The 24,870-nt window shown below is 36.0% G+C and overlaps 1 protein-coding gene across 1 annotated transcript in view; it reads right to left on the reverse strand.

Annotated features, from left to right (window-relative positions):
* ERICH3 (glutamate-rich 3) overlaps window positions 1-24,870 on the reverse strand; it is a 101,071-nt gene that overhangs the window by 53,204 nt on the left and 22,997 nt on the right. The window contains exons 2-7 of the mRNA XM_012722024.1: window positions 18,360-18,453; window positions 15,893-16,018; window positions 12,276-12,347; window positions 9,167-9,295; window positions 5,330-5,488; window positions 169-387 (exon numbers count right to left, since the gene is read on the reverse strand). Coding sequence (XP_012577478.1) covers window positions 169-387; window positions 5,330-5,488; window positions 9,167-9,295; window positions 12,276-12,347; window positions 15,893-16,018; window positions 18,360-18,453 — 799 coding nt within the window. The remainder of the gene's footprint in view (window positions 1-168; window positions 388-5,329; window positions 5,489-9,166; window positions 9,296-12,275; window positions 12,348-15,892; window positions 16,019-18,359; window positions 18,454-24,870) is intronic.

Below are 24,870 nucleotides of genomic sequence, written 5' to 3' on the forward strand. Positions count from 1 at the left end.
ACTGAACTACTCAAACCTTTGGTTTCAGATTCATTCAACTGTTACAGTTCTCTGTGTGAAGTATTTTGCATTTGATTTCCCTAGACTCTTTTGACACACATCTAGAAATTTAACAGTGCAATGTCATCTGTGCTAAATTAATAAAAGAAAACTTGATTCCATAATCACCCTGGTACAGAGAGGGTCTGAGCCATTTGGAGCAGTGGTTGGACGGAATCTTCTCCTTCTCCATGTTTCAGGTCTATTTTCCCTTGTGTTTTTTCTGCTGGGGGGAGGAGATGGAGGAGGAATAGGCATCAAATAACTCTTAATGTTTGGAAGTAGATAAGAATTCACTCCTCGTGAATTGTCCATGGAGTTCCTGAGTCTCATCATTGCCTTCTTGCCCTGTAATCACAGTGAAAACAGAAGGGGTAACCCAGCTTAACCTAAAATCGAAGACAAATCTGTATGAATGACATTATATACAAACACAACTGATATCAATATAGACTTAAACCCAATCGGTTCAAAAATGGCATTTTGTAATATTTGTAGCAAATTAAATTTTCATGAATTTCAGTGCCTACTTCAGCATTTAAGGACATTTTAAAAATCAAATCTATATTGGTATTTTGAGCATTTATATAGGTTAATTCGTAAAAGACCCACAACAAGGAAATAAGTTGAAATCAATGAATTTAAAATATTGCAGTTTGAAGTCGGATTGTCTAGTCCACCAAACAATGGAATAACAAAGGTTAGTACCTTCTTGATATAATTTCACCCATCCAGGTGATACAATATTTCTTAAAAGTGCCATCTCAAATTAAAACCACAATGAGATACCACCTCACCCCAGTGAGAATGGCACATCTTCAAACAACTAGCAACAACAATTGTTGGCGAGGATGTGGAGAAAAAGGAACTCTCCTGCACTGCTGGTGGGAATGCAAACTAGTACAACCACTATGGAAAACTGTCTGGAGGTTCCTCAAGCTGCTAGACATGGAGCTTCCCTACGACCCAGCAATCCCACTCCTAGGTATCTATCCAAAAGACACAAAAACACTGATTGAAAAAGATACCTGTACCCCCATGTTTATTGCTGCTTTATTTACAATTGGAAAAACATGGAAGCAGCCCAAATGCCCAAAAGTAGATGACTGGATAAAAAAGATGTGGTACATATATACAATGGAATATTACTCAGCAACCAAAAAAGAGAAACACATGTCTTTTGCAGCAACTTGGATGGAGCTGGAAAAGATCATGCTTAGTGAGATAAGCCAGAAAGAGAAAGAAAAATACCGGATGGTTTCACTCATAGCAGGAGTATAATGGACCAGGCGAGAAAATAACAAAAATAATGAACAACCATATACCAGAGACATTCTGTGGGGGCGGAGTGGGGAATGCGATCAAAAACGGGGGCGGGGGGGAAGGGAGGGAAATGCATGGGACTATGGCGGTGGCACAGGGGTGATCTGGTGATGGGAAACCCGCGGGGATTACAATCGAGATGGAAAAAAAATGTGCAAAATGATGTAAAAATAAACTTTGTAATAAAAAATAAATAAATAAATTGTGAAAAAAGAAAAAAAATAAAATAAAATAGAATATTTTATCAAAAAAAAAAGTGCCATCTCAAGAAAACAATTTGAGACTCTGACTCAAAGATTCTATTAATTTCCTCCTAAAAATTCATTTGGAACAAATATTAGACTGATAACGACAGCACACTCTTGTAAACGTGTATAAGAATGCATGCATGCACAACACACACAATACAAATTTTGTGAGACCATCAAGTTTAACAGGAGAATAATTAACTAAATTATTAAATTATTCATATATATGCCAGGTTTTTAAAAGAATAATGCACATTTATTCATTCTGATATAAAAAGGTCTATACAGTACTATATTACATATCTTTAAGATAACTCAATGTAGCTTTTGATAAAATCAGGGATGACTGGAAAATTTTTAACAGAGAGTTGCCTTAGGGTATTCAGATTATGGAAGGAATATTTTCTACCTTATAGACCTTTGAAAGTTTAATCAGCATGCATTACCTTAATGTTTGAAAGCACCAACAGTATCATCAAAAACTCTATTACATATCCCGGAGTATTTGTATCCGAGTTTTTAGAAATTGGGAAATTTTTATGTTATTTAAGTAGTTTTCCTAACTTTAAGGCATTTAAATTACTTTATCCAATTCATACTAATTTATTTAATACAGTTTTTGATTAAATTTTAGCCAATATAGTATGTATTTAAAGATGCTTATATAGTCAAAAGTCACTTTTAGGAAAAGGAAGTCATTCTCCAAGCATTTGTTGCTGCAAAATAAATTAAATAAAGGCATGCTTAGTCTATATTTTGATTGAAAACATTTATATGAACAGAAAAGGATTTAAATAGATATTCACCAAGGAGTTTAGATTTCTTAGAGTGGTTGATAGTGCAGGTGATATTTATGTTCTCATTTTTCTTTTCTTATACTTTCCAGTTTTTCTGTGATGGTGTGTATTGATATTGCAATAACAACTATAAATTAAAGAAATGAAATGACACTAATAAAATTAGTGAATCTAAACCTTCTTGGATTGGGGATTTTTTTTTATAAATCGCTAAATAGTTATAGATCAACTGTGTGTCTTATTTAGAAATAGTTCAGTAAATATTTTAAAAATATTAACAAGTTGTTACCTGCCTTGATTTTTTTAGTCCAAAGCATCTTAGAATATCTATCTTTACCAGTACAAATACTTCTTCCTTATTTTCTAATGTACTTTAATATATAATATAACTTTTAAGAATATTCTATTAAATACGTAGGAGTATTCTAATTTTTCAATATTACAAATACTATAATACTAAGTATCCTATTTCCTTTAATATATTAGTTTATTCCTAGGATAAAACTATAGATTAAAATGTTTGCATATGTTCATTTAAAATGTTGATAGTCTCATATTGCTTTCACAGGCAGTGGTAAAAATTTTTATTCCTATTAATTGTGTGTGAAAAACTCTAACACACTAACTCAAAGGATAATCATCTTGAGTCGTCACTATTTTTACTGAATTGCATTTTGATCATCCTGTTTTTTGACAAAATTGCTTTGCCCAAGTCAAAACCCTCACTCCTGACACTTAGAAAGCTTAACTGGTTTATATCTATTGCACCTTTAAAGAGTTCTCACATGCAAGTCCTTTATTCTTCAAGAAGGCAATAGGATTAAGTGGGTACTCACTCAAACTCAATGATATGCATTCTATAAGTTTTAGAGATTCTTACCTGACTCCCCATGAAAAAATTTTCATTACCAATAAATACCACTGAAAAATTTACCTGTCTATTCTAGCAGTATATTTTCCCTCTGAACATTATAAATACCAATAAGGCAGAGATTGCTTCTGCCACAATAATTGATAGATCACCAATGCCTAGAGCAAATGCATAATAAATATTTGCTGAATGAAAAGTGTAAGTTTAGCTAGTTGAAATTAACATGGAATTGATCTCACTTGTCATTCCATGTATGCTACCATTAATTGACTATGCCTAACTTCAGTCATACTCACCCTAAACTTAGTAATGGGAGAAAGACAAACTGTACAGATTTAGTTAAAAAAAAAAATACAAAAACCTTCCCAATGCCTCACACTCGGAAAATCACTCCCTAGCCAGTAGAATTAGATTACCTGGCTGTAATATTTACATAACTAGCAAGAAAATGAATAGATCAAAGCAGAGTTAAAATTATAGGAACTTAGCAAAGAATATAATCACCTTGGCAAATGTGGCAAGTGTCCATCCAAGTACTATCTACAGAAGAGAAAATCCTACCCATTGATTGAATTATTTCCTGTCCTAAATGGCAGTTATCTCTGGAAAAAACTGAGGGTTTCAGTTAAAGACCTTTGAGTTTCCTGATACCTTGGGCAAGTCCATTCCTAAGAGAAGATGGATGCATTATAACATCTTAACCTGATGTCATTCACATTCTATTCCACCAAAACATTTCATTCTGATTCCATGCTCACCAAGCAACCTTCTTAGTATTGTGATTTGTCCGTAGGTACACAATAGAGGAAAATGCACTTTCTCTATGAGCTATGCTTATGTGATGTGGATAAATGGCTCTGCTTATCATTTGTTTTCTGATTTTGTTTTACCCTAGGGGAAAAAAATGAGCTTGTTTTAAGTTTTGTTGGGTTTTTTTGCTTGTTTGCTTTTGGCTAGACTAAGACAACCTGTCTGACAGTTCTTACACACTAGCAGAAACAATGTCTCTGTATCTTCAAAGTGAAGATCAGATCCTAGAAATTGACATCACCCAACAAGCTCCTGCCCAAATCTAAGAAATCATTTCTAGATAAAATTCCACCACTTGGATCAATTTCTCTTTCTTTCTGATAAACTATTAAATTAACTAAACCAAGGTTTGGGAAAAGTGTTTTGTAAGCTGAAAATTACATTAAATAGAAAAAGGTATTAGTATGTTTAGAGTTATATTTATACTCTTACTGTGAAGCAAAAATCATTTCTCTGAATTAATTTCTCAGTGTCAAGGTTGTCAGTTTTAAATAAAAATATCTTAATTTCATAAAAGTCTTGTTTCCTAAAAAAGAACTAAATTCACCCACTTGAATATAGTGACAAATGTGTTTATGACAGTTCTTTCTGAAGCTGGAAAATATTTCTTCTCCATGTTAGAAACACAAATAATACACTCCTAATTTCTGAAAGTATAAGTTATTTCTTCTTGTTTAAGAATTTCATATTTTATGGTTTTTATACCATACTATACCATACCATACAGCCTTTGAGTGATCTTTGAAAATTATCTAAGATAACTTTGAAAACAGTCAAACTCTTGTATGTCATTCATTTAGCATTTTTTAAGAGATGGACCTTCTTTTTCTTCTCTTCAAAGTCAAATTTAATTTTATACATTAATGGTAAAGTAAATCAGTATGCATATGCAAACCTATTCTTGGAAAGTTTCATTCTCTAGATTTCATAAAACTAAAATTTAGAATCAGTCAACACTGGATCTATTCTGAGGGCAGTCAGAACTGGCTATGAACTCCTCTTTGTTTTACTTACAACCCTTCAAATTAACATGAAATCACCTTATATTACTAGATATCTGTTCTTTAAACATTTGTATCCAGTAGCACAGAAAGTACAGGCCTTCCAGTTTGAAAGGCATAATTAAACATAAATTTCACTGAGTAGATTAATTGAATCTGGCATCTTAAAAGCAGTGACCATCTAGTATTTCATCAGGAATAAAACAAAAACAAAAAAATGTTTGAAGAAATAACATTTACCCCAGTGGGAAATGGAGCTTCATTTTCCAGCAAGGAAGTTTTTGGTCTGGACCCTGGAGTTACCTTTGGAACAGTTCCTACTGCAGGATTGCTGGGAAGAGGCTGCAATCGAACGGGAGGCTGCGTAGTTCCTGGGGCAGTATATGGTCGAGGGGCTGTCTAGACAATTAAGGGGAAAATTCCATTTAAATTAGTATCTTGACATATTTCCAGAATCAATTAATAACCTAACAAATTGCCTAGAGTAATTAATGGTGCCTTTTTACTGAGCAGATTAAACTTTAATTATGTCCTTCCATTATACATACCCTTATGACCCACAGTATTAGTTAAAACATATGGTGGTGAAGTCCTCTACATAACTTAATGCCACAATTACAGAGTATTTTAGACAGAGAAGATGTTCTCCATTAGGTTTCTGTATTTTATTCATACTGTAAACACATTTGACAATACCCAATTCATGCTATGCATAGAATGACTTTGTTCAATTAACTGTTAAATTGAATAATGTTCCTATTTTAGAGATCTGAAGGGATATTATTGGAGTAGATTCATTTCCATTTTAATGTTTTTTCCAACATAAACTCTACTGTGCATCCCTTAAACCTTAAGTTTGGTCTTAAAGTATCAGCAGACAACGTAAGTCAAAAAGAGGAAAGGCAAATGCTTAACTGTAATACCTTACCATTTTTTCAACCTCTTCCTTGAAATATTAATTAAATAAAAATGACAAATTATGATTGACAACTTTGGAAAACACTATAAAATAGCTGTGTTTTCAGACTGGATATTGCCCATTTATCCCTGTAAATTCTTCTCTTTCCTCATCTGAACCCAGGGAGCCATCACTTTATGGACTACACCTACTAACCTCAGGATTCTAATTGGATTTGGACAATGAAATGCACTGGCAGGCATTAGAAGGACAGGATTTCATTCTCCTACATTCTTCCCAACCAACATCACAATGAGTCATCCAGGAACCTCTACCAAAGTGCACAGCTCTAGTCAGGAAGTCCTCTTCTTGTGCAGATGCTGCCTGCTGGCTGGGTATCCAATCCTACTGCTTCTCCTGCAGGCCTACAGGGAATGGTTCCCCACTGTGCTGAACTAAACAGATTTAACACCCCTAGCTGGTTTTCCTTAAACTTGCCTGCATCCTTGTCACTAGTTTCTTTATTAAACCCTTTCATATCGCCCTATTTGTATGATCCATATGTCCCCTATTAATACATTAATTGATGCATTTTCCAACCAAGAATATACTAAAGAAAATACCAAACGTGCCATCACTGTCCCTCTACCCACTCCCACTGGCTGAATACCATCTTGGCTTCTGTGGACAGAGGCAACACATTAAGTGTAGCATATCAATACCAAAAAGGAGTCTGAGCTTTTGTGGCCTTTACGGCATAAAGAGGATCTGGCTGCTGAGACTCGAGTACCAGTGTTGTGCGGTGGAAGAGCATCCTCATCTTTAAGTCACTCTGGTTTTGTGTCTCTGAACTTGTATTTGTGTCACGATCAATTTAGGAAGCCAAGTGAGTGACTGCAGCAGCATTTGATTTAAAGAAGTAGCACATAAGTGTATATAAGCCACAAGGGGAAAGGTCTTTTCAAACACACAGAACTCAAACTACAGGTTTCTGAACAAGGCAATCAGACCACCTAAAATAACTCTTTTGAACTCTGAAACAAATGTGCCCTAAGTCTCCCTCCTATCAGAAGATCCAACTGAACACAAAAACACTGGGAACCTAATGTAGGAATTTGAGAAAGCAGGTTATTATAAGGAGAACATGATCTATTGGCTGCTGTGCTCTAAATTTCCCTTCCCCACATTTGCATACAGATATTCAGTTAGATGAATGTGGCAGTCAAATGTTTAACTGATTACATTTATCTTTAAAAACAAATCGGCACCATTCAACTAACAGCTGTGAGCTACAAACTGTTGTAGTTCACAACAAAAGCTACCTTAAATTTGCTATATTTTAAATTGTTCATAATATAATTTCTGGAAACACATGTGGCACTGAAGCTTAACATTTTCAAATTCACATTCAGAATGTGAGTAAAATTGAGTACCTGGTGATTACTCAGCTTTGTTGAGCATTTCTAATGCCTAGTAGAACTCTGGGGGTGAATTTTCCAAACGTACAGAATTAGTTGAACGACTTTCTACAATTTCAGTGGAAACAGTACAGCTAAAGGCCTATATGCTAGCTTCAGAGTTTAGGAGCTACTATGACCAGTGCAATAGCTGAACACCGGTGTTTTCCTAATTCATTCAAGAAAACTAAAAGTGAAAAATTAATGATAATAGCCCAGAAGGATTATTATTTGCCTCTAGTTGTCACTTGAGGGTCAGGAGTAAAGACTATGTATCCAGACAGAGGAAAAAAAGGGATGGGGGACTGAATATCTGTAAAATGGAAATTACAATTCCAGTATCATGACAGGCATCACTTACAGTGCCCAAGCACCACATAGGGTGACCAAGTGAAGAAGCAAGGCTTACCAGATATAAAGTCTTCAGAAATGCTGGTGTCAATGTTTTCTGTAATTTTTAAATTACCTTTTCACTCCTGCCACATTAAGATCTCCTGGATGTATCATAAACTACTTATTGAGGGTGCTCAGCTGGAAAATTGAAAAGACAGCCTTGCAAGGGTATTTCCTCTCTGAAACAGGTGGGAAGTTAAAAAACAGCCCTGGACTGTTTCTTTTGTTTCTTGGAGTGAAGCTTTAGAGAGTCTAGTAAATGTGCCATCCAATAAAATAATTATTTGTGTACAAATGCATTAAAATGGAGTCAGGAAATATGATAACAACAAAGGAAAGATAGCTGCTTTTCATAACTTGAATGGTTTATCAGCAAATGTCAAAACATATTTACCTTTTGAAACCGTCAAAGCTTAACACCATATGTGATGAACTTACTTCAACATTTTAAAAGCTCTGCAGTTCCTCTCCAAATATTGTGCAATCAAAAACAAAGTTCATGCTAACAAGGAAATCTTTAAGCCCCACAAAGCAAGAATAAAGATGTAATCAAGCAATTCATGTACAGTGTAAACCATCAGCCTCCAGCAAATATCTTGCAAATCTTTTCCTCTGTCTATATTATTTTATGCTACCTTATTTCCTTCAAGCAAATACCACCTCTGAGTTGTAAATGAATCAAACTGAAATGAAATGTCAGTATGTAATTTATTTAAATAGATTTTCTATACATTTATTTTTACTTCAGAACATTTGCACATAGTTTTGATGTTAAAATAAGCACAAATATAATTATCCAACTTTACATGCTATATGGTACCACTGAATATGTGTAAATAAGTAAACCTTAAAGGTAAGATGAGAGTAGAATGAACAGCAAGCACGAAATTTAAAAATCAGAAAATATAAAACATATGGAATAATCAGTGTTTCAATTTTGCTACCTTGTAGGGTGCTAAAGGGTAATTATGTGGGGGAAATGTGAAGATAGCTAAATTGAAGTCAAATGGTCTAAGGGTCAGAAATATCAGGTGACAAGTTCTATAGATGGCACAGAGTCAATGAAAATATTTAGGCATGTAAGTAACGTAAGTAATTTGCATTTCAAGAAAACTAATCTAGTATTAACAAGCAAAATGGATTTGACAGGAGTGACACCAATGGGAAGTGGGAGGATTAGTAATAAGAGTTGACATAAGACTATGGTTTGTGATGGCGAGATTCACGGCATTATACAGACACTTTCCATAGAGCATTCTTTCTGAGAGTGATAGCAAGTCATAAATTAATTAGTTGGGATAGTGCATGACAGTATTTAATATGACTCACCAGTGTTAATGGACTGGAATGTCCTTCATCAACTAGGACACTATGACCACGGTTTGTCTTTGGGCCAACTGGGGGGTGGGGAGACAGGACTGGCATGTTATTTTCTACAGACCATCTTGTGTGCTCGCCCTAGAATAAAGAAAGTGATTCAGCAAAATGATACATAATCAGTAACCTAGGTCAGAACCTGCCAGCTGACCGGTATGTTTTGACTATATGTTGTTGCTTAAAAACATTTTTCTCATTCTTTTCCAAAGTGTTCCTTCCTCCTGAGAGCTATCGTGGTAATTAGGAAAAGCTCCACAGCTGTGCAGGGGTACTGCGTATGGTATAAAAATAGGTAGGAAGGTTTTTTTATATACTACAAACAACATTTTTTGTTTGTGGACATATTTGCTCACATGTGTTTGAGGGAAACTATTGTTTGTATAGTACGTATTACTAGGGAAATGAACCATTTGAAGGATCAATATTTTGTGCAAAATAGAAAAAGGCAGGGAATTGAGTCTGCTTTACTTAAAGAAATCTGTATTCAAATATCTACAGAATCCGTGAATACTCAGACTAAGCAATGATATTTATTAATCTGTTTCACTTCATAGCCATAATTTTCATTATCAAATATACATCTGAAAGACATACAATATGTTTGTGTGTGTGTGTGTGTATACACACACAATGGATACAATTGATAACTAGTAGGAATTTGGAATTAGATGTATACAAAGATGCCATCTTCAACCTAGAATGAGAATAAAATTAGCACATGATATAAATGTTTTTCACCATAACCTTCTATGTCCAAAGTATTTTTTCAAAAGGAATTTGAATATATTATAATTTTGATGATAACTGTAAGTAGTTGTGAATTAACACATATATATTTCTTTGACTTCCTGCAGTCTATACTTTGAACCAGAGAACCACAAACTCCATCACTTTTTGTTCCAAAACTTATATATTAACAAGTACAAATTAAGTTAATATCCTGTTAAAAATTTAGACATACCAAAAATATTATCAATGAGACAATTTTTCCCATTCCATAAGTATTTTTTCTGTTTAAAGTCATGAGAGACAGCTTGAGCAAAAACTTCATGGGGTGAGGTCAAAAGAGAATTTATTAGAAGTATTATTGAATAGTCTGGATCAAAGCACAGTTAGTACTGCAGCACAGACATGCAGAAACAAAAAATCTGTGTAGAATTGCTCCTCAGCACAAAATCATAATTTTGCCCTATGACAGTTTCCAACATTTTTTTATTCTAAAACAAATAATTTTATATATATTTTAAATTATGATATCATTTCCATGCAAAATATTCAGTCCTTCAAATCCCTAAGATTCAATGAGTTTAAAAAATATATACAGTCATTTAAACCACCACTCCAATTCAAGAGAATGAACAGTTATTCTAGATATTTCCCTCCATCATTCCAGATTCCATTCAATCTAGACAGGCAAACTTTCTGTCCTCATTATCTCTTAGTTTTTCTTGTTCTAGAAATTCATGTAAAAGCAAACATACAGCATGTATTCTTTTATGCCTGGTTTCTTTTGGCAAACAGTGTGTTTTCGAGACTTTTCACATTGCTGTGAGCATCAAAATTTCAAATATTTTTGTACATTTTTGATTAGTATAACAGAGTACTTCAAGGGGTGCCATGTTCCTCACATCTCTGGACTGGACAGTAAAGACTCCCACAAAATATTACTGTCTCCCTTAAAAAATAATTAAATAATGCCTAAAGCAAAAGAGCAAAAGGGACCCTAAAAAAATATCTTTGTCCAGTAGACTTATAAAGGGAAAGTTGTTAAAAATAAAAATCAGGACCTCCCTGGTGACCTAGGGTTAGTTAAGTCTCAACACTATCACTGCTATGGCTCACCCCACCACGAGGGCCTGAGTTCATCCCAGCTAGGGAGGTGACCCACATAGGCAAACCAGACTCTCCAGTCTCGGCTGCTGTTCCCCTTAACAGTGCTTTTCAGTAGATCTGCCTGTTCTGCTCCTCACTCTGTCTCTGGTGAATCCTCTTACCTCCCTCACCCTTCCCCCCACCCCCACACACCTGACCTAATACCACAGTTCTTTTATGCCAAAAAAAGTAATAATAATAAAAAGTCATTCAGGGAGGAAATAGAGACTGTTTTCTAGCAACATTCCAGCAGACAAATTACAGGATCTGTAACTCAGTCCTTCATGTAAGATAATATTGGCAAAGTTGAATAAACCACAAATTGTCACATACCAACTATTCTGATCTTGAAGAACTGGCCTATCTTCTGTTATTTAACATTTTTGTAACAAGATTACCTTTTGACCATGATAAAATAGACAGATTTGAGTCTATCTCACAGGAGGGAAAAATTACTATCTTACACGGCAAGTTGTTTTGCTGGAACTTTACAAATATTCATCAGTTTGTGAGATGGGTGGCTGGTTCACATTTATAATACTATCTAGAAAATGAAAAATAGCATGTGAATTTGAATGGCTCAAGAAATTGAGTAAAACTGCCAACCTATACTGAAACCTTTCAAACATGCCTAATTGAAGCTCTCAACTTTTTATTCAAATGTATATATCTCATAAATTCTGCAATAAAAAGGACTATCAAATATGAAATTAGAAAATAAGAAATTTTTAAAAGGCTTCGCAAAATGTCTAAATCTTGGGGTTTTGTAGGTCTGTGCTAATATAGATCTTTCTTACCACAAACTTTCTAGTGTCATGTTCACAAGAAAATATACCATTGGATAGTTATCAAAATTAAATGTTTGATCAAACTGGGATCATCACCATCTATTTTTACCTTTCTAAGACAAATTATTTGGTCACTGTCACATATCAGTCAAGAAAATACAAAAAATGAAATTTCAAACTGGAATGATTTCAAGTTTTTTAAAAAAGGCTATTTTGCACAGTCAGCTCTAATTTTGCCATGATCTGTGATGATGGTAACCAAGATTTAAACTTTTTGGAACCACCATTTGATCTGTTATGAGCTACCCAAAAGTAAAAAACTCTAAGAAACTTCAATAATAGCTTTCAAAATCTTAAAATAGTATTTATTATGAAGTGAAAAGAGTTATATAGCTCCTTACCTTAAATCTCTGAATTCGCTCCTTCCTAGCTAAGGATTCCAGTTTCTTTTTTATCTCAAGCTGGTGGTAACGCTAAACATTCAGAGGAAAATGGAAGAAAGAATCATATCAACTATAGCAAAGAAATTTTTAGAGGGAAGGAATTGCTGTCAACTAACTGCGTCCCCAATTTTTCCTCTTGTGGTTGATATGGAAAAGAAACACCTGCATACGTGTATTAAAGGGAATATGAATTGGAATAACTCTTTGTAGAGTCAATTCCTAACATAAATTAGGCAGTTAAAGGTGTTCATGCCATTTAACCAACAAATTCTACTTCTAACCTAGGGAGAAATCTGAATAATTTTTTTTTAAGTTTTATGCTCAAAGATGTTAATTGAAAGGTTGTTTTATTATTCCCCCTTCAAAACAAAAATCCAGAAACAATATAAACTTTAAAGTGAATGGAAAATTTTGGTGCACATGCATACAATGTCATAAAATATAATCGTGTAAATATGACTCAAAGATTTTATTAAAAAAGAAATGAATGTAATGCAGGAAAAAAAAAAAAGTAGGGTACAAAATGCACAGATACATAACTCATAATGTGTGTCTGTCCCTGTTCTGGGAAAGTTTTTTAAGCAATTTTTCCAAACAACTCTAATTGCTAAGTTTCTTCATTTTACAAAGAAACTGAAGTAGAGGATCAGGAACTTGACACTGGCCACAGGTCTAGTCACTGGTAGTGCTGTAGTCAGAATTCTGGTCCGTCTAACCCTAACTTCCTACTGCTTGTTGGTTGATTTTTTTCCATAAAATCATGTTCTTTCCACACCATAATGTGTTTTTATTAATGGACAAACATGAAGAGCAAAGAGACTGCAGGAAATGTGAGTATGTTAACAGCAGTTATCTCTGAGGGGAGGGATTCTAAGTGGTTATTTTCCCTTTTTATGCCTCTTATATTCTCCCATTTTTTGATAATATATTAACAGCATGATGTAAAAATAAGCCTCATGTAAAAATAATCTGCTTCTAATTGGATTTGAAATCATTTTGACACATTGAGGAGCATTTTAAAAAGTGTTTTTACTCTGTTCTTGATTCCCTCCTGCTGTCTTTGGGACCCTCAAGCTCAATCACCCCCTACCTTAGTAAGATCAGTCCCCTTCTTAATGCTTCCTTTCTTCTCTCCCTGTTTCTGGTTTTCTCACACACATCACCAAACTTGACTGAATTCACTCTCAACCATTTTGACTTCCCACTTATTTCCTACTCAGTCCAGTCACCCACTTCCTTCTCCCTCCTCTTCAACAAGGTGGAAACTATTGGGTTGTCAGAAAAGTCATGACACATTTTTTCTATTGCAAAAATGCATCATGACTTTTCTGACAACCCAATATTTCCCCAAGAACACTAATGTCTTTATCCTCCAGGTCAAATCTCACTTCTATTCCCTCTACCCAAAACTCATCTTACTTAACCATTCTACAGCTCCCAGATAAGAGTCCTTCCTGGAGAGCACTTCCCCACAACTTGAAGGGTCTTCTTTTTTTTATTTCCCAGATTTGTTCCCACAACACAGATGCCACCCAGTAAGTCATAAAGCTCAGCGTTTCTCTGGGCTCCAGCTCCTTCACCCTCCTCCTTCAGTCAGTCTCAGTCTTTTCCTCTCTCCCCCATCTCTGTGGACAGCTGCATCTCCCAGCGTTTCCACTGCTGCTATTAGCCCACACCCTTTGGCAACAGCTTCCTAATTGACCTCCCACCTCCAATCTTTTCCAGCTCATTAATCCATCTTCCACATTTTTAGTAACATCATCTTTTTAAAACAGCTCTGCTCATTTATTTCACTCCCCTGCTGAACAACATTTCATCGCCTCATCACCTACATGCCAAACCTAATTGGGAATTTAAGGTCTTCTCGAAACTGAGCCCCCACTTACTGGATAGTGTCACTTCCTGCCACTCCTTCCACTAACCCTCTGTGCAGTCAGGCCCAGGGAGCTTATCTTTGCAGTCAGGCACAGGGAGCTTATCTTTGCATCCATGGTGTCCTTTCACACTTCTGTAACTTCACACCTGCTGTCTCTACTCTTGAGAATGCCTTTCTCATGCTTTCATATGAACTCTCAGACTTTAAGGTCCAGTTCAAATAGCAGGACCTCTGCTGGGCTTCCTCTGACTGACAGAGGCAAGTCACTATTCCTCTTTTCTTGAGCTCACTCTGCTATTCCTTTCTTCTGGCCTTTGATAACTTTCATCAGTAATTTTTTTCTTTAATTATATCTTGCAGTTACATCACATAGTCTCATACAGGAACATTGCAAACCTGCAATTTATGTTTGTTGCATGAATGAATACATGAATATTAATATAATAACATTAAACAACATCAGCATAAGCTACATGTGTGACAAATATGAATTTTGAGAAAAATAATCTATTTTTCATTATATTGATATGTTATATATGTACAGATTATGTTATATCTGACCTATTAACGTTTATCTAGCTATTTATTGCAATTCTTTAAAATATATGTCATCTCTTAACTAATAGAATATTATTAGTTATGAGGTATCATGATATACTAGTTATATGCAATTTTGAAAATATTAAATTCAAGCATTAAGGGTAATACAAGCCTCAGTACTTACTGTTAAGATTTGGAATTTTATACTATATTTCTAAGTATTAGTTTTAGAATTGCAACTAATGTTTTTATAAAAAGTGAATTTGGAGGTCACAAACAATGATTTTATGTATTCATGCACCACATAAATTCCTAAATTTATACTGGCTATATAACGTAACTGAACACAACTCTTAGTCAATATAATAATGGCATAATAATAAATATTTTCAGGGGCAGTGCACTTAGTACTGGTGTACTGATGATTCTACAATTGTTCATAAATGTTTACTGCACCCACAGGTCAATGGTTTTATGAGTCAAGAGTTCTGGTTTACTGCTTCTGTGGTCAAGCCAAGAAGTGACAGGCTTTTTCACAGAGATTAAAACAGTGTTGATCCTTGAAACTACAAATTCTATGGAGTGAGGCTGAAATGATTTATCAAGTTAGCTAGATAGCCCACTAAACGTACATGTCAGGCTAAAAAAGTCACCAATGCTTGGGTTGTGAGTCTATGCTGACCAATGAGACCTAAAGTAGGAGGGACAGCACATGTTTCAATGCCTATTCCTTGAAACTTAGCATACGGGCTGAGCTAAAGTGCCTTAAAAGAATAACAGATCTGAAATAATTCATGGCAGTAGAATTACTGATATTTAAGCAGATGTCACCTTTTTTTTTTTTAGCAAATGGAAATTGAAGTACAGATGGTGAGGGCTGGTATGTTTTACAGTAGCCATTATGGATTAAAAATCTACATTTGTTAAACTGAATATCACAAAATACAAAATGATGTCCACATTTTTCCCTCACTACTATGGAGAAAAGCTTACTTTGATCTTTTGACTCCTCACTAGCTAGAGAAAAGAATGTTTCTCAGGTGACTTTGTTCCACTCTTTTGTAATAAAACACAAGATGAATTTCCACAGCTTCTGGGTAACGGAGTTTTAGTCCATTAAAAAGATAGAAATTATAAAGAAAGTAGTAAATACTAGTACCTCCATGTCAAGAACCTTATGGAAAATGGCCTGAGCTAAGCACTCCCGAATGTATTTTTGATGATCCCGCTTCATGATATTTAGTTTGTATTCTTTTTCAGAAAGTATTCTTCCACTTCTTGTGATCTGTCATGAATAAATAATAGAAATACAAAGCAGAAAATGTCTTTCATTACCAAAACAGACAGAGAGAGAAGCAGAGAAAGTGGCAGTGTCTTCTAAGCCCATGGTATATACACTACTGTGGTTGGTAAACTTTCTCTTGTAGTAAATATTTCACAAGGCAAAAAAGAAGACAGTCTCATATACCCATCATTGTGAAAACACACAGGTGGTATATGACTTTTAAGACAAGTTTTCATTTGAGTAACGATTTTCTCTTGATGCAACCCACTTGTTCTTTTAAATTCTTTTTTTTTTTTGAATATTCAGGAAGAAGGTGCTACCTTGAAACAATGAATGGGGACAGTTATCACAGGAATGGATGGCCTCACAAGAAATACTTTGAAGGGCAAATCACATAAGCTACAAGAGCCTCTCACCAGTTGGTTTAACAAGTAATTGGTTTCACTGCTTTGTCTTCACACTAGTTATCTTCTCTCACTCTCCATCCCCAGAATGTAATTTAATTTGTTGTGAGTCACACTTTTTCAGATTATGTATTACTGCAGATGTAAAGTATTCCAGATAGTTTTCAACTGGCATCATTGCAAGTCGTAAGAGTGGTTGTTTCTGTTTTTTGTTTTTTTTTTCTTTTTTCTTTTACTACTTCCAATGGGCATATTTTTTATATTTTCTTGTATCTTCTGTTTTAAAAAAGAGGGTAACATTCTTTCTAAAGTGTATATCTTTCCTTTCACTTTTTAATGCTACTATTTTTTTTTTCAGGCTAGGCAAACTTACATTTCTTAATTTTGAAAGCTATAAATTTTTAATGCTGTTGTTGCAATACGCTGGAGTGTTAAGATCAACTGGAATTGTGTTACAAGTAATTGGTTCCTGGTAATCATTTTTATACATTTTCCAAGAGATTAAAATGGTATAGTTATAAAAGTTGTGCTCGAATTTATAACTAACTTAGTCTTTGAAGTATGTTATCTATGGGAGATCATGTCCTACATGTCCAATTGGTAGAAAATACTGAGAATTTCTGATATCATCTTGGCAGTTAACAGCATGATGATCTCTTCTGTATGAGTAGATCTGACCTCTGTAGCTAAAATGGAAGCTCCTAGAGGGCAGATGTTTTGAACATTGAAGCTGCCTCAAATTCACCCAGAAGATTAGATGAAAAACAGTTTGATGGGCCCCATCTCAGAGTTTCTGAAACAACAGGTTTGGGGTGGGGTCTAGAATTTGCATTTCTCAGTGATGCAGATTCAGGGACTGTATTTGAAAAACTGCTTTAGAAAAAGGGCTGTATCTTCCTTATTTGCTCATAACCTATGTTCAATAAGTGCTTGTTGATGCTGCACAGACATAAATATGAAGTCTTTCCCATTTATACATGAAACTCATGGGATTACCTTGCAAACAAATAATGTTAATAGTTACCACTACAATTACACCACCATTCACTGCACATCTAAAATTGCCACAACAATCAGAACCGCTGAGCAGCATAACCTGCATTCTACAACTGAAGAAGTCAGAGCTCAGAAAGTTAAGTGAAGGATTTGTTCAAGGTTCTATGTCTTGTAAGTGGCAGAGCCAGGTTTCAGCCAGTTCTGTCTGATAACAAAGCCCCAGGAGACAAAAAGCAAGCTCTCTGAGATCTACCCAGCCAGAGTGCCAAGCACATAAACAACAATTAGAATCACACGTAGATCCTTTCAACACCATGGCAACAATAGTTAAGGAAACCCACTGTGTTTTAAGAAGGTAAACAGCTAAAATCATTAGTCACGCTTTCAAAACCATGTCTCTTTCCTTCAGTGGATAACTATAGTATTTTGAAAAGGTTTCACATGAAGTGCATTTAGAAGAGTGAAAATCTTGTGGAAATTATAGTTTTGGAGCTCACAAAAGACATTAAAGTACCAATAAACCATCACAGGAAATGATTCTTTTTTAATTCAAGGAGAAATTTTGAATTGTTCATCTTCCACACCACACCAAATTCTGTGATCATTAAAAAACATATTTTTTCATAAGATTGTGAAGTCTTCTCTTGAAGAGCTTCTGGCTCTTCATATAATGTTTAATAATTATATATAATTGAAAGAATAAACAAATGAAACATGCTATTGAAAACAGAATTTTTCCTTAATAATTGATAAGATCTTCAGCAGTCCTCACGACTTCTCTTTCTCTCTTGAAATATAGCTTCAAATCTACAAGTCAAAGCTTTGTAAAGGAAGTCTTTTTTCTAAATGGGATAAATGTCACTGATTAGCTCAAAGAGGAAATCAGGAAGGTAGTGAATATCTGAAACAAGGAAGCAAGTAGAAAATAAACCAAGTCTTACCAGCCCGGATCTCAAGAGATGCCGCCTTATCCTTGTGTTGTTAAAATATCCAGCCAGGTGTTTATCAGTAAGACTATTATATGCTGCAAGTAACCTGAAACAGAAAAATGAAACTAACAGTTAAGCTTTATGAAGTGTTGCTTGATAACTAAGACAATTCTTGACTATCTCATCCCCAACCTGTGCAAGTCATTCAGTCATTCAGGCAGCCACTCATTCATGTGTGTGTTCAGCAGACAGGTAGTGAGCACCTACCATTTTCTGCTTTTAGGCTAAGCACTGGGAAATTGTCCTGATGTCTATCTAGCAGAGAAGTATGGAAATAGGACATTATAGCACCAGAAAGGCATGGAGCAGGTTTTCGATGCTCTGGGCAGCCAGGTAAAGGAGGCATATTGGAGCCCTCAGTGGCTTTTTCAAGCTTTTAATGATCTTTCTACACCATTTATAGTGAGGGAACTGGGTGCAGGGAAGGTGGGGAGGCCTGGAGCCAGGAGGCTGCAGGTCTCTGTGCCCCTGGTGAATCTTCCCTCTTTCTGGACTCTCTGGCCGTCTCCATGGTCTCTTCTCTGGTCTCTACTGCACTCCGCTGAATGTTCCTTTGCCTCCATGGCCTCTTCAGCTGCACTTCTGTTCTCTGCTACTTGTCCTCTCTATCGCTGTCCTTATAGCCTCATCCTTCAGGTTCAAGTGTCCCCAAGCTAACAGGCGAAAGCAAGGCCTATGCAGTAGAGTGATTAAGTGTTGTGCCCTAAAGACATTACTTACACAGGCAACACCACATTCCAGGTGCCTCCATCAGGCATGTGTGTAAGACCACAGGTGTGGATCACTGATGCTAATGACAGAATGGCCTGGGGAGGGGCAAGGGAGAGACCTGGCAACTTCCATTTACCCTACAGACATGAAAAGATAAATTTGTTGTGAAAAAATCCAATGCTAAAAATAGACAAAAGGTCATCGGCACACAGAAAACTTGGCCAGAAACATTTTCAAGAAAGGAGTCTGGTGGAAAAGCAGGGGCTCCTTCAGAGACTGCTTCAGCCTCCTGTTATATCCCTAATCCTGGAAACTCAAACTTGCCTGCACTTACTCAATGTGTTCTTTCATGTTTTTAGGGCACAACACTACTGCAAAGGCCTTGCTTTCACCTGTTACCTAGGGGATAACACCCATCCCTAAAGCAATCTGGGGTATTGTGTGCTGTTACCTTCCACTCCACTCACCCCTAAAATCTTGAGGTACCCCAAATGTCACACAATATATTATTGTTTATTTCTATGTCTCCTTTGCTAGATTTCAAGGCCAGAATAGAGCATCATTCTTGGTATCACTCTTGGTGTGATATATTGTGGGTCTAAATAGTGACAGGTCCAATAAATGAAAAGACAACATTGGGAATTAATCTCATTGGTACAGATTCCGAAGTTTAGCAGCTTGTAAGTGTTAATTTTCTCATATATATCCAGACAATTGCATCTCCCAACTCATTTTTACAGGTTTCCTTTGATTTGGGGGGTTTTTCATTTTAAGTGTTAAAGAGGACAAGCTGGTTCCTAAATTATATGTTATACCTTCATAGATGGTCATCTAAGTCTATTAGTTAACATTTGATGCCATTTTGCTAAATTACAACTATCCCATGTTAATTATTACTACCCTTGAAAAACACAATAATATATGTATATTTTTACATGAATGTATGTACATCTATTCATATATAGAACATGAGTAGGTGAGAGACAGACATGGAAGTACAGGGACAAAGATAGAGGTAAAGAATACATAAATCCAAACACAGCCTAATGTAGAATATATTTTAAATGAAGTACAGAAGATTTTTAGCTTGATGTTGTCCCATATGATTTCACTCATGTGGAAGATAAAGAAACAAAACAAATGAACAGACAAAACAAAATAAAAACAAATTCTGAGATCATGAGAACAAATTGGCAGTTGCCAGAGGGAAAGAGAAAGAGTGGGGGGAAATTCAGTAAAATGGACAATTTTATGATGGTGATAGGGAACTAGATTTTTGATGGTATATAAAGCTGTCAAACTAGAATATTGTACACCAGAAACTTATATAAAGTTAAAAACAAATGTTACATCAATAAAACGTTTTAAAAGCCCATACCCAACTACCTGCAACAAAGATTTATAATCTGTATATTTTATGAGAAGCTGATCCTTAAGTTATTCTCAGACAAGAAAAGGGACTCATTATAATCAAATAAATGTCATTATCATCTATTTTATTCAGTTCTTTACACTGTCTTAGTTAGATGGAGATGATTTGGGTGAGCTTTTCCTGTCTCTTTTCTCCTTAATGCCCATCTCAAGAAAGTTCCATGCTGTCAAGTGGTAAGAAAAGTTTAATTTCATCAAAGAAGAGGTTGATAAGCAGTTACAAAGCCCAGAGTCAAGGTGTCACATGAGAGTTTCAGACATGAACAACTACGGAAACCATTATTTCCTGAGTTTATGTAAAAAGACAACCCCAGGGCTTCAATAACGCACGCACAAAACCAGCCTCAGATAATGCTTTGAAACCATCTTTTAAATGAACTGTCCTGGTGTCCTATAGTTCATCAAAGGTTTCCTGTCTCCAAAAGGTCAACATCGTATCCCTTACCCTTTCTAACTCTCAGAATATCTTTTCAGCAACTCATTTCAGAAAGGTGAGCAGGTGTCTCTCAGTCCTAACAATCATAATTCCACAGTGCACAGATTCTTAAGAGAAATCATTAGGCTGATATCATATACAGCCTTTTGTCTATTTTTCAGGCTCAAGTTAAAAAAAAAAAACACTTTTGGAATAGCTGTGAATGCCAAAGCCCTGATTAAATAAGTAGGGTCAAAAAGTTGGAGTGACAATGACCTCAATTTCCCTAGAAACTGATAAAATATCTCTTTTTAATTCAGACTTGGTAAATTTTGTAATATTTAGATTCTAATAATAATGCATAACCTGCTTTGGCATCACCTCATTTCAATTCTGTTCTCCAGGCTCCTACTAAATCAATCTGTGTGCAAGGTGCCCCTCCAGTCTTAGTGAAAGGTCAGATAGATGCAGCTGAGGTGAAACCTTTGCACACATCAGTTTTCTCACTTTTCCTATTTAGGGATGATTGAGGGCCCCTACTTGGGACACCGTTTTCTCAGGCAATGCCTTAAGTTTTTTTGAACTGACACTTGAGATTAAGGAATTGTTTGATAATAAGGTATTTTACTACAGTAAATTATATATAGATCTATAAAAAGCAGTTGTCAACGTGTACATTTGCTCCCACCCTAATTTATATGTTGAAATCCAAGCCTCAGGGATTATGTTATTCCGGTGGTGATGAGGTCCCGAGGGACACCTCCCATGGACGGGGTTAATGCCTTTATAAGGGAGTACCCAGAGTGCTCCTCTCTCCCTTTCTAGCATACTCAAGAAAATGGTCCCTGTAAACCAGGAATTGGGTCCTCCCCAGACATGGAATCTGCTGACACCTTGACTGTGAACCTACCTACCTCCAGAACTATGAGAGATAAATCTCTGTTGTTTAAGTCACCCAGTCTATGTTACTTTTTTGCAACAGTCTGAATGGACTAAGACTGAGGTCAGGAAAAACATTCCTACTGTCTACATATAAATGTCACCTTGCTCTGAACCAGTCAGCCTCCTTCACAGCTGACACGGGTACCCTACTTTTCTTGTGCACTTGATGCATTTGCTCAATTCTAAGCATTTTCCTAACCCAGACATAAGCACAGCTCAGTACAGTTTTTCTTTTATTAAAATATTTTTGTTCATTAGTATTGCTTTGCATCATTGCTTCTATTATAGAAGTATTGGATCTTCCCCTTTCAGGCACTGTTGCCATAGTGCACCCATCACTAAGAACTCATAGTCCACCGCCAGAGACCCTTGCACTCCTTCCCTTCTCTCCCTCCTTTGTTTTTATCCCTTCCCTTCTATCCCTTTTCCCTCTTGTCACCCTACTCCACAACCAGCATTCATTATTAGTTTTTTTAATTTGGTCTTATCAGACCCTTTGTTTTATTTTTCTATAATCCACAGACAGTGGACTATCTTGTATGTCTTTCTCCTTCTGATTTCATTTAGCATAATCCTTTCCACATTGCTGCAAATAGCAAGAGTCTATCTGTATTGATGGCTAAGGATTTTCCTTTGTATGTATACACATCTTGCAGTAGAGCTTCTCTAATGCTTAGCATTTGTTGTCTCCATTTAGTGACCCTGTTTCCCATTCCCATACGCTTCTCTTTCTTTTCTTGTCACCCTGGCTTGGTGCTTGTGTGGGACTTTGAGCACTCTATTTTCTTTGCAAACCTGTCTGTATCCATCATCAAAACTGGACTTCTTGGTCACATTGCCTTCGGCCTATAAGCCTCCAGCTCCCATGCAGAGGATCAACAACTATATTGGTCAGGATGACTACTAGGCCATTGTGGGCATATCACTCAAAGGCCATGCTATTCACAGCAAGTCCCACAACTAGCTAGACACACCAGTCAAGCTTGTTGGCTTCTTTATATGATGGACAAGATTATTTACATAACCTATGGCACTGGATGGAGAAGGACCTACTTTTTGGCACAATACACTGGAGAAAACAGTTCCATAGGTAACAAAGCAACCCTGTTTTTTCCACTTCAATATATGCTCTGTGTCCCTGAGTTTTCTAAGGATTAGAGGAGCCTGCTGCTGAGTCATGAGGAATACTACCTTCCAAGCAACAACCTTTCAGCTCTTAGCCCTCAAGCCTGCTTCTTGTTATGAATTCATAGATGATTTTCCTGTCTCTTTTCCCCTTAACAGCCATCGTAGGATACTTCCATGCTCTCAAATGGTAGTAAATGAGACTTTGAGGTAATACAAAGTCAGTAATTCCTGTAAGTCCTTCCATCTATCTTCACAGAGTGTGTTTATACCATAAAAATTTCAGGCAAATGCTGAAGCACTAGAATATTATAAATCACAAACTTTTATTGAGCATGATTATTTTCAGGGCATCCTACAAGGCACTGAGGAAACAGCAAGACCACAGAGAATGCCTTGGGGACAGACATCCCCAAGTCTAGTGGGGATGTAAATATGTGTGTGTGCACTTGATTTCTCTTTGTGTCATATACATTCACATATAGCTACTGACCATCTCATCTCTCCATGATAGACTACTGTGCCCTAAGCTAGAGGAGGATAAAATCCTTACCCATTCTACAAACATAACAGAATTCTTCCACATATAGTCTCATTTGATTTCTTTTAAGACCCTGGAATATGAGCAACATCTAATTATTACAGCTCTTCCAACTTCCTAAAATGGAAAAGCTCCAAAATATTATTGCTTAACGTGAATCAGTCTAGGAAAACCTGACTGAGATAAGGGGTTATTCAACACACTGATAGAGGGATTTTTTCTGGCCTGCAGCATCTTGAACACCAACTCCTCTCCCCACACTACTGGATCCCACACTGTCTACCCTTGTGGAGTGAGAGGGAGGTTGGTTAAGACTTCAGACTCAGCTCAGTTCTGGCTCCACCTCTACTGGCTCCACAGTTGGGAGCAAATGATTAGAACTTCCTCTGCCTCCATTGTTCTATCTTCCACAAAACACAACAATACAGGCACAATTCAGTCAACTTCTTTGTCACTTAATAAGAAGGATATCTTTTTTCATCCAGTAACATGTTATTTCCATCTGTGACCTAATCAGAATGGACTTAACCATCCATATTTTCACCAACACTCTCTCATGATTATTTATAGATTTTCTAAGAGCATTAAAAACTCTAGCTGTTTTATTTCTATGTGCCCCTCCCCCTCCACACACATACACACATCAGTGTTTCCTTTAAAATTCCCTTCCTGAGAAAATATTTATAAGCCATATATCTGAAAAGAGGTTAAAATCCAAAGTATATAGGAAACTCAATAGCAAAATCATCATCCTCTGAGTAAAGAAAGAACAGAAAACCTGAATAGATATTATTCCAAAGAAAACAAACAGATCCATGAAAATGTGCTCAGCATCAGAACCAACAGGGAAAGGAAAAACAAAGAAGTGGTTAGATATCAACTCAGACCCATTAGGATGGCTACTGTCACCAAGATAAAAGCTTGTAACAAGTGCTGATGAGGATGTGGAGAAAAGGGAACCCTAGTGCACTACTGGTAGGAATTTAAACTGGTTCAGCCACTATGGAAACAGTATTAATAATAAAACTCCCAAAGGATTCATCAATCCCACTTCCGGGTCTATAAAAAAAATCATTATCTTAAAGAGCTACCAGCACTCCCGTGTTCACTGCAGCACAATTCATACCAGCCAAGACATGAAAGAATGTATATGTTCACTTACAGATGAATAGCTATAGAAAATGTGAGCTATATGTGTGGACTATTATTCAGACATAAAAAAGAAATTTCTGCCATTTACTACCACATGGATGAACTGTCAGGGCATTATGCTAAGTGAAATAGAAAAAATACAAAAT

The sequence above is a fragment of the Condylura cristata genome, unplaced genomic scaffold (assembly GCF_000260355.1).
Source record: "Condylura cristata isolate star-nosed mole 26May11 unplaced genomic scaffold, ConCri1.0 scaffold00008, whole genome shotgun sequence".
NCBI classification, from domain to species: domain Eukaryota; kingdom Metazoa; phylum Chordata; class Mammalia; order Eulipotyphla; family Talpidae; genus Condylura; species Condylura cristata.